Below are 11,820 nucleotides of genomic sequence, written 5' to 3'. Positions count from 1 at the left end.
ACATAAAACTGTGTGCATTGCAGGCTAAAAGTAGGATGTATACATAATAATGCATAAGTATTTACAATAGTCAGGATTCAGAAAAATATGTCTTATGATTATACTCCTGTATAATCTTTATTACAATAATCAAAATGACTCATAACTAAGGAGTAAAAAAGGCTGGGCTTGGTGGCTCAGTTTGTAATCCCAGCACTTTGGGAGGCTGAGGAAAGTGGATTCCCTGAGCCCGCTGGTTCAAGACCCACCTGGGCAACTTGGCGAGACCTCGTCTCTATAATAAATCAAAAATTAGCCAGGTGTGGTAGCACACTCCTGTAGTTCCTGCTATTTGGAAGGCTGAGGCAGAAGGATCGCTGGAGCCCAGCAGGTCGAGGCTGTGGTGGCTGGGAGAAGACACTGCACTCTAGTCTGGGCAACGAAGTGAGACTCCAACTCAAAAAAAAAGAAAGAATAAAAGAAAATATAACCTATAAAAAAAGAATCATGAGAGATATCATGCTGTAAGTTACTCAATAGTGTATGGTCATCATTTACCTATGACCTTGAGTAAGATAGAATAGATTAACACTTATGACAGCATAACAAATTATTGTGTGGAAAACAAATGTTAATGCTTTATAAACACTCTGTTCATTAAAGCTAAATAAGCTTACATATCCTGATATACATTCCAAAGGTTGTTGTATACTTACTAGCAAAAAGACTGAACATTCAAGCATTTGTTCTTCTGATTGTGTGATCCATGTGCGAACAGCTTTCTTCAGCTTTCAAAACTGAATAATTTTTTACTAAATATAAACTTAGAATATATCCATTTTAAGAGGGTAATAATCTTTGTTCTGATGTCTATGAAAATATCTTATTTATACCATATCAAATTACACTTATGTCTTGCAAGTATTGATACTATGAAGATGTATCAAGATATTAATGGTCTGACCTCATTTTCTCTCCAACATATAAGTGGTAAGACAAATGATTTCTAAAACTCTCAATAATTCTTTGTCATTTATTCCACTTGAAAAATAAGTTATCCTGAGCACTCACCTCATGCAGAACTTAAATTATGCTCAAAGTGAGTCACAAAAAACCTCTTGACTTAGATTTTTTAAAGGAGATTACATATCAGTGTTCTTCATTCTCCATGAAAAACATAAGATGACTGCTAGTCACCTACTATACAAGGACATATCATAGCTCTAATGTAGCAACAACTAACCCCATGCTTTTACATAAACACTAAGAATGAAGGCATAGCCTCATGTAAGTTGAGTTACATCAATACTGTTTGCTTTTAAAAAATCCTCAAATTCTACCAATGCAAAAACAAAAGTATACAAATAATATACTTATGCTTTCCTAAAAATAAACAAATAAAAAAATCTTTTTTAAAGAGTTAGAGTCTCACTCCCTACCACACCTGTTTAATTTTTGATTTATTGTAGAGGCAAGGTCTCACCAAGTTGCCCTGGCTTGCCTTAAACCTGTGAGCTCAAGCAATCCTCTTACATTGGCCTCCCAAACTGCTGGGACAATATACCAAGACCTCATATCTACAAAAAACAAGCAAAAATCAGTTGTGGTAGGGCATGTTGTCCCCATGTATTCGGGAGGCTTAGGGGGAGAATTGCCTGAGCCCACAGGCTGGACCATAATCATGCCACTGAACCTCAGCCTGGGTGGCAGGGAGACACCAACTCAAGAAAAGTATGTGTATGTATATATATAAATTATGAATACAAACAAATAAATAATATAATAATAAATTGAAAATACAAACCAAAACCTAAGAAACTACACTAAAAGCAGTTAAGTATTTCCAAATAAAGTTTTATCTTTCCAGAAAAATGTATTTTAACAATACTAATATAAAATATTATTAAAAGCCAGCCTCGGTGGCTCACTCTGTTATCCCAGCACTTTGGGAGGCTGAGGTGAGTGGATTGCTTGAGTCCGTGGGTTCAAGACCCACGTGGGCAGCTTGGCAAGACATCATCTCTACAATAAATAAAAAAAATTAGCAGAGCATGGTAGCGCGTGCCTGTACTTCCAGCTACTTGGAAGGCTGAGGCGGAAGGATCATTGGAGCCCAGCAGGTTGAGGCTGCGGTGGCCGGGAGCAGCTACTGCACTCCAGTCTGTGTGACAGAGTGAGACTTCAACTCAAAAAAACAAAACAAAACAACAACAAAAATCATTAAAGAGAGAATTGAATATCTTTAAAGAATAGGAAAATGAAATATTTTCCAAGAAAAAAAATACTCGAGAGATTAGATTACCAATAGCAACTTCTAAGAAGCGTACTTTAAGAAAAAGTCATTCTTCTGTATGAAGATACAATGGAAGCGAAAGAGTAAGGGACATGAGGAGGGAGTATCAAATTATGGTGGACACTGAACTACAAAAACCATGTCATTGGCAACATGAAATTTTAAAATCTTTAGATATAATAAAAGTGTAGTTCCATCCATTTTACTTAAATATAACAGAATTCTGTGCTTCCTAAATGATAAATGACAAAATCGTCTACTTTTTAGAACACTATCCATTACTGACTTAATATGTGATGGGCCTTCCATTGCATATAATATTGGTTTCTCTTTGAACAGAGCTCATTTGCAATAAAGGACTTACCATGCATAGACATTGACCCTTATATTCTGAACATTCAGAAGGGCTCAGTCATGGGTGAGAAGGAAGATCTGCAGGAAGCAAATACATTGGAAGACAAACTCTCTGTACATGTGTGACATTCAGTCTCCAGTAAGACAGAGTCAGGTCATAGCTTTCCTTCCATCAATGTGGTTTATTTTTTGTGCTGAAGTCACACTCCATTGTCCAGGTTGGTGCACAGTGGCATACTCACAGCCACCAAAACCTTGACCTGTTGAACTCAGGGGATCTCTCACCCCAGCCTTCCAAGTAGCCAGAATTATTGGTGTACACTACCATGACCGTTTTTTTTTTTTTTTTTTTGTGGGGGGGTGCTCCTGAAGTGCTGAGATTACAGACTGAGCCACTGCACCTGGTCTTTCTTTTAGTGTATAGTGCATTTCTAGATATGTCTCATTCTATTTTTAAACTGTATTCCCTTGGTTTCTCAGTCTGTTTTTAAAGTCACTATCACACTGCTTTACTTTCCAAGTCATTATTATGTATGGTATCATTCTATTATTCACTTTATGGATTATCAATTTAAATATTATTGTTTGCAAAAAAAAAAAAAATTCCAGAACACAAACAGCTGGTATCTATGTCAGTATCAAGCTTAATGAATAAACTCATTAGAGGATTATCGATTTAATGATAATTTAGCCAGGTTCAGTGGTTCATGCCTATAATCCCAGCACTTTGGGAGGCTGAGGTGAGAAGATTGTTAAACTCATGGGTTCAAGACAAGCCTGGGCAAATTGTTGAGAACTCACCTCTACAATACATCAAAAAAATTAGTGGCACACACCTGTAGAAGGATCACCACAGCCCAGCAGGGTGAGGCTATGGTGGCTGTGAGCATGCCACTGCCCTTCAACTTAGGCAATAGAGTGAGACTCCAACTCAAAAAAAAAAAGATAACATTTACTCTCTCTTCACAAACATGTATTTCCTTTGTTTATCATTTCTTCTGTTTTTCATGTTTCAGAGATATTTTATACTACTTCCTTTTTAACTTGATTTTTAAATGTTAAATTTTTTATAAAAGTGTCACAATATCTTTTTTTTTTTTTTGAGTTGGAGTCTCACTCTGTCACCCAGAGTGGAGTGCAGTGGCACGCTCCTGATCCCCGCAGCCTTGACGTGGTAGGCTCTGGCGATTCTTCCATCTCAACCTTCCAAGTAACTGGAACAACAGGTGCATGCTACCACACCCAGCTAATTTTTTATTTAATGTCGAGAGGAGGTCTCGCCAAGTTGCCGAGGCAGGTCTCCAACCCACGGGCTCAGGCAATACACTCACCTCAGCCTCCCAAAGTGCTGGGATTACAGGCTGAGCCAGTAAGCCTGGCTACAATATCTTTTAAATCTAATAAAATTTATTGCATTTTATAGAGCATTTATTACACATCAAGCATTGTTTTCTGATTGCTCACTTTCCTGGAATGTCAAAAAATGCAAAAATAAAATGAAAGGAAAAACAATGCCTAGATTTATAAACTCTCCCAAGTTTCTACTGAACAAATTGGTCCAGTTGAGTCAATAAAAATCAACTGTCAATTATAGAAAGTTAGAAGAACACCAAAATTATTCAATGATGTTCTTTAGTAGTGAAGAAAAGTAAAATATACTAAAGTAACTAAATACACTCCTTGTGAATTACATTTTTATAATGCTTCCAAACATCATTCAATTACATTATTAAAAAATTCTTGAAATTTGTAAGTAGGCTGAATGATCATTTTATTAGCATACCCTTGTAAAGCAAGTCAAAAAGATGTCCATAGGAAGATTCTGAACTAGAAGCCATTGGATATTAGTGTAATAAACTGAATGTGAAGCAGGTAAAATCAATTTACTTTCAGATTTTAAATTATTTTTTTTCCCAACAATGTCTTTTGCAACTTAGGCATACATTCACACACAAAAATCAATTTACTCTTCTTTAGCTCTCATATTCATAACATTAGAGTGATAATTTTGTATATTTCATTCAGTGTAAATAATATATACAAGTTTTCATGTGCCTGGTAGGCTAAGAGAAATACAATGTATACATAATAATATATGTTTTTACAATGGTTAGGATTCAGAAAGGTATGTCTTAAAATTATACTCCTGTATAATCTTCATTACAGTAACCATAATGACACAAAACTAAATAAATATATATATATTTATATAACCTATAAAAAGGGATCGAGAGACATCATTTCATAAGTTACTCAATAGTATATGGTCATCATTTACCTTCAATCATGAGTAAGAAAGAATAGATTAACACTAATGGCAGCATAACAATTTTTTGTGTGAACAATTGTTAATGGTTTATGAAGAATTCTGTTCACTAAAACAAATAAGTTTACATAGCTGAATAAACATTCCAAAGGTCACTGTATACTTGCTAGCAAAAAGTTTACAAACACTCAAGTATTTCTGTTCTTCTGATAGTGTGATCCATGCATGAACAGCTTTCTTCAGTTTTCAAAACTGAATCTGACTTTCTACTAAACATAAACTTACAATACATACATTTTAAGAAAGCAATTATCTTTGTTCTGATATCTGTGAAAATATCTATTTATTCCATATCAAATTATACTTATGGCTTGCAATTATGGATACTATAAAGATGGACCAAGATATTGATGGTCTGACCTCATTTTCTCCTTAACATGTCAGTAATAAGACAACTGATTTCTAAAACTCAGTTTGTCATTTATTCCGGGGGAAAAGTATGTTATCTTGAGCACCCACCTCACATGGAACTTCTGATGCTCAATGAGAGCCACAAAAATCCTCCCCACTTAGATCTGTTATTGGAGTTTACATATCAGTGTTCTTCAACCTCCATGAAATAACATGAGCTGACTGCTGGTCATCTAGTATACAAGGGCCTATCACAGCTCTAATGTAGCAACTGATCCCATGCTTCTACATAAACAATAGGAATGAAGGCATAGCATCAAGTGAGGGCTTCCAATGGCATATATTTTGAACAAATCCAGTCCACATTCTTTAAATTTTTAGATTCTCTCCAATGCACAGTCTAATGTCAAACAAAGTTTTAACTAGTTAATGCCTTTAGGCATTTTTTACATTTGTACATGCAAAAGATCCATGGTTTAACTAAAAATAATGGTACTCCTTACATCTATAAATTTCTCACCATCTCTATATGGTTTATAACTTGATATATGATTTGCCAGTCATTACAGATACTGAAAATTTAGAATATAAATTCTATAATGTTGAGAAAACTTGGAATAATGGTGAAAAGGTATATCCCATTGTGCACATCTATGGGGAATTCCTAAATATAGATGCTCACATGTCAACCAAGTATTGTAGAGAGCTAAAGGCTTTATCACATTCCTCTCATTCATATAGCTTCATCTCAGTATGGATTATCACATGTCAAGCAAGTGGTATATGAGAGGAAAAGGCTTACCATATTTTTCACATTTGTAGAGATTCTCTCCAGTATGGATATCAGGTGTCTAGCAAATCCACTGTGAGAGTGAAGGGCTTTGTGACATTCTTCACATTTGTAGGGTTTCTCTCCAGTATGGATGGTCTTATGTTCGGTAAATATGAGAGTGAAAGGCTTTGCCATATTCTTCACATTTGCAGAGTTTCTTTCCCTATGCCTCCTCATATGTATAGCAAATCAGTTGAAAACAAAAGGCTTTGCCACATTCATCACATTTATAGAGGTCACTCCAGGATAGATGCTCATGTGTTCAGCAAATCCGTTTTGAGAGTGAAAGGTTTTGCCATAATCTTCACACTTGTAGGGTTTCTCCCCAGGATGGATGGTCTTATGTCTAGCAAATGCTTTGTGAGAGAAAAAAGCTTTTCCACATTCTTCAGATTTGCAGGGATTCCCCCCAGTATGGAGTCTTATTTTCAGTAAATCCTTTATGAGAGCCAAAGGCTTTGCCACAATCTTCACATTTGTAGAGTTTCTGTACAGTATGACTCCTCATATATATAGCAAATCATTTGAGTAAAAGGATTTGCCACATTTGCAGGGTGTCTTTCCAGTATGGATGGTCTTATGTCCAGCAAAACCTTTATGAGTATGAAAAGCTTAGCCACACTTTTCACATTTGTAGGCTTTCTCAACAGTATGAATCTTGACAAGTCATTTAAGTAGTGAGTGAGAATGAAAGGCTTTTCTGCATAGTTTTCACTTGTAGGGTTTCTCTCCAGGATGGATAATCATGTGTCCAGCAAATCCATTTTGGGAATGAAAGGTTTTGCCACATTCTTCACATCTGTAGGGTTTCTCCCAGTATGGATGGTCTTATGTCCAGCAAATCCTCCTCGAGAGCGAAAGGCTTTGCCACATTCTTCACATTTATAGGGTTTTTCCCCAGTATGGATGGCCTTATGTCCAGCAAATCCTACTCGAGAGCGAAAGCCTCTGCCACATTCTTCACATTTGTAGGGTTTCTCCCCAGTATGGATGGTCTTATGTCCAGCAAATCCTCCTCGAGAGCGAAAGGCTTTCCCACATTCTTCACATTTATAGGGTTTTTTCCCAGTATGGATGGTCTTATGTTCAGCAAATCCTCCTCGAGAGCGAAAGGCTTTGCCACATTCTTTACATTTGTAGGGTTTCTCCCCAGTATGTACCTTGACATGTCCAGTCAGTTGTGAATGGCACCCAAAGGCTTTGCCACATGCTTCACATTTGTAGCGTTTCTCCCCAGTATGGATGGTCATATGTCTAGTAAATCCTCCTCGAGTGCGAAAGGCTTTGCCACATTCTTCACATTTGTGGCGTTTCTCCCCAGTATGGATGGTCTTATGGTCAGCAAATCCTCCTCGAGAGCGAAAAGCTTTACCACATGCTTCACATTTGTAGGGTTTCTCCCCAGTATGCACCTTGACATGTTCAGTTAGTTTTGAACGGCGCCCAAAGGCTTTACCACATGCTTCACATTTGTAGAGTTTCTCTCCAGTATGGATGGTCTTATGTCTAGCAACTCCTCCTCGAGTACGAAAGGCTTTACCACATTCTTCACATTTGTGGGGTTTTTCCCCAGTATGGATGGTCTTATGTTCAGCAAATCCTCCTCGAGAGCGAAAGGCTTTACCACATGCTTCACATTTGTAGGGTTTCTCCCCAGTATGCAGCTTGACATGCTCAGCCAGCTTTGCACGATGCCAAAAGGCTTTGCCACATGCTTCACATTTGTAGAGTTTCTCCCCAGTATGGATGGTCTTATGATTATAAAATACTGTTTGATAGTAAAAGGCTTTACCACATTCTTCACATTTGTAGGGTTTTTTACCAGTATGGATGGTCTTATGTCCTGCAAATCCTCCTCGAGAGTGAAAGCCTCTGCCACATTCTTCACATTTGTAGGGTTTCTCCCCAGTATGTACCTTGACATGTCCAGCAAGCTTCGAATGGGACAAAAAGGCTTTGCCACATTCTTCACATTTGTAGGGTTTCTCAACAATATGGATGTTGACATGTCGAGCAAGCAGTGAATGAGAGTGAAAGGCTTTTCCACATGTTTCACATTTGTAGGCTTTCTCTCCAGTATGAATGGTCTTATGTTCAGCTAATCCTCCTTGAAAGTAAAAGGCTTTGCCACATTCTTCACATTTGTAGGGTTTCTCCCCAGCATGGATTATCTTATGTCCAGACAATCCTCCTCGAGAGCGAAAGGCCTTGCCACATTCTTCACATTTGTAGGGTTTCTCACCAGTATGGATAAGCTGATGTTCAATAAGCTTTGAGGACCAAGAAAAGGCTTTGCCACATTCTTCACATTTGTTGTGCTTCTCTCCAGAATGGATCATAGTATGTCGAGCAAGGGCTGAATGCATGTGAAAGGATTTGTCACATTCTTCACATTTGTATGACTTCTCTTTAGTATGGGTCAACATATGTTGAGAAAGGTTTGAATGAGTGCGAAAGGCCTTTCCACATTCCTCACATTTGTAGGGTTTCTCTCCAGTATGGATACGCTGATGTTCAATAAGCTTTGAGGACCAGGTAAAGGCTTTGCCACATTCTTCACATTTGTATGGTTTCTCTCCAGTATGAATTCTCTGATGATGAATAAGACCTGATGGCCAATGAAAAACTTTGTCACATTCTTCATATTTGTAGGATTTCTCTCCAGTATGGTATTATTTTTTTTTTTTTTGAGTTGGAGTTTCACTCCGTCACCCAGACTGGAGTGCAGTGGCCGCTCCTGGCCACTGCAGCCTCGACCCACTGGGCTCCAGAGATCCTTCTGCCTCAGCTTTCTGAGTAGCTGGAACTACAGGCGTGCACTACCACACCCAGCTGATTTCTGATTTATTGTAGAGATGAGGTCTCGCTGCCCAGGCGGGTCTCGAACCCGTGGGCTCAGGCAATCCACTCACCTCAGCCTCCCAAAGGCGCGGGATTACAGGCTGAGCCACCGAGCCCGGCTCCAGTATAGTATTTTTGATGTTGAATAAGATTTGAGTACCGATGAAAGACTTTGTCACATACTTGACATTTGCAGGGTGTATGTGCAGTATGGATTCTCTTATGGTGAATAAGATGTGAATACCAAGTAAAAGCTTTATCACATTCTTCACATTTATAGAGTTTCACTCCACTATGAATTTTCTCATGTTGTGAATGACCTGAGTAATAAATAGCTAAGGACTTTACCACGTTTTTCACTTTTGAAGGCTTTCTCTCCCCCTGTGGAGTCTTTCATGTCTATTTAGATAAGATGATTTCCTGAACACTTTCCTACATATATTCTGTACATTTCCTCCACTGTTTTTTTGATGTTGACTACATTTTGAAGACCGGTTAAACGTTTTGCCATATTCATGTTTGAAAGCCATTTCAAAAATATGGATACTCTGGCGGATAACTAATCTGCAGTGTTGATGAAAGACTTTCCCACACTTGTTACATCTGTAATGGTTGTCTGCAATTTAGCATTCTACCTGTCTTTCACCCTCATTCAAACTTTCCCAAGATTTTTTAAAGTGTAATATCTCAAGGCCAAATTTTTCATATTTTCCCAATGACACCTTTGTAAGTGAGTCTTCTATACTCTCCTCTGGCAAAAGGTCCTCAGTGTAAGGAAAAGTCACAGCTGAAAATAATGAAAATAAAAATTTATTCCACATACTAGACTCAGGTGAATATCCTTTAAAAATCTAACATAATATTATACTATGCTAATGACATAAGTACAATGGTGAATATAAATCACAGGTTTCCACTCCTTCATAACTATATGTAGTTAAGAAAATCCTTACCACATTGCCTGTGTGAGAACTCAAAAAACAGCTAAGACTTTGCAGAATACCCAATGATAAAATGAGTTTCATAGATGAGAACATTTAGTAATTTTGCCACCACAATTTCTCTTCCTTTACAATATAGTATGATGCAATCAGATGCGACATTCTAACTGTTGAATTATTCCTCAGGGAACAAACAGAAGAGTGGAGTATGAGTCCACACTTCTGTCCTTTGAGGGTTTATGCAAAGACTGGTTTCTGTCCCAATGTACAGAGAAGACACATCTTAAGAACAGGTTTGAGTCTCCTAGAATCTCTAACTTAGTGATTGGTGTTACATACATCTAGACAAAGCAACATCATAAACAATATGGACATGTATATTACTGAATTTCAAATACCCCAATTCAAACAATGTATGCCAAAGCATAGAATCAGGAAAAATGACTCAATTAAGGGTACAACAATAATTTGTGGAGCTGCAAAATACAAAAAAGTTTGAGAAATTTTTATATGAAATGAAGAAAAATAGAAAAACCACAGCTTTATTGAACTCAAACTAGGATAAACACAAACATACAATCAGACAAGCTATTATCAAAGTTTTGTGCTGACTGTAATCCCAGTACTTAGGAGACTGAAGGGGAGTGATCACCTGAGTCAAGAAGCTTAAGGTCATAGTGACCCTTACTTGAGCCACCACACTCCTACCTGGGTGACAGAGAAGATGGTTGATAAAACATAAACATAAAAAGGATTTGGAAAACATTCTTGATATTGATATTGGTCTTAATAATAATTTTTTTATGACTACAGGAAGAAAAGTAAATGTAAACAAGTTGGAGACATCAAACTCTGAAGCTTCTATATAGTAAAGGAAAAAGAAAGGAGGCTTACAGAACAAGAGAAAACAACTGCAAACCATATACTTGATGAGATGTTAATATCCAAAATATACAAGAAAAATATAAAAATCAAAGCAAAAGCAAGAAAATGATAATCACTTGAATAAAAAATAGCCCAAAAATGAACAGTTTTTTTCCAATGAGGAAATACAAATTGGCAATAGGTATATGAATTGGCAATGAACATCACCAATAGAAGTAATATCAAATAAACACAATGATGGTATATTACCTCACAGCTATTAGAATGGCTAACATCAGCCAGGCTCAGTGGCTCAGTCTGTAATCCTGCACCTTTGGGAGGCTGAGGTGAGTGGATTGCCTGGGCCCGCGAGTTCAAGACCTGCCTGGACAACTTGGCAAGACCTCATCTCTGCAGTAAATCAAACATTAGTCAGGCATGGCAGCGCCCGCCTGTAGTTCCAGTTATTTGGAAGGCTGAGGCAGAAGGATCGCTGGAGCCCAGCAGGTAGAGGTTGCGGTGGCCAGGAGCGGCCACTGCACTCTAGTCTGGGTGACAAAGTGAGACTCCAACTCAAAAATAAATAAATAAATAAAAGAATGGCTAATATCAACCAGGAAAGAGAGAACTTTTGATAAGGATGTGAAGAAAAGGAAATCCTGCATATTATTGGTGAGTTTAAAATTGGCAGACTCATAAAAAATCATTACCAACAGTTTTTAAAAAATAAAAACAAACTGCCACATAACACAGATATCCCTTTTCTGGGTATACAGCCAAAAGAAATAAAATCAGTGTCAATAAGAAGTATCCAATGCCTATGTGCATTGCAACATTTGTGAAGAGGGCCAAGCTCGAAAATAACAGAAATATTTATGGAATATGTGTTTCTTAAGAAAATAAGGAGGCTGGGCTTGGTGGCTCAGCCTGTAATCCCAGCACTTTGGGAGGCCGAGGTGAGTGGATTGCCTGAGCCTGTGGGTTGAAGACCCGCTTGGGCAACTTGAGAGACCTCATCTCTACAATAAATCAAAAATTA

General features: G+C 37.6%; 1 protein-coding gene across 1 annotated transcript in view; it reads right to left on the bottom strand.

Moving 5' to 3' along the window:
* Positions 1 to 9,290: 9,290 nt before the first annotated feature.
* Positions 9,291 to 11,820, bottom strand: part of LOC103269747 (zinc finger protein 28 homolog) — an 87,864-nt gene continuing 85,334 nt past the window's right edge. The window contains exon 6 of the mRNA XM_021717219.1: positions 9,291 to 9,763. Within this exon, the coding sequence (XP_021572894.1) occupies positions 9,600 to 9,763 (164 nt within the window). The 3' untranslated portion in view covers positions 9,291 to 9,599. The remainder of the gene's footprint in view (positions 9,764 to 11,820) is intronic.

This window comes from Carlito syrichta, unplaced genomic scaffold, assembly GCF_000164805.1.
Source record: "Carlito syrichta isolate Samal-C Ts95f unplaced genomic scaffold, Tarsius_syrichta-2.0.1 Scaffold309475, whole genome shotgun sequence".
In the NCBI taxonomy this organism is placed as follows: domain Eukaryota; kingdom Metazoa; phylum Chordata; class Mammalia; order Primates; family Tarsiidae; genus Carlito; species Carlito syrichta.
Note: the sequence above shows the minus strand (reverse complement) of the source record. Positions and strands in the feature narration are given on the sequence as shown.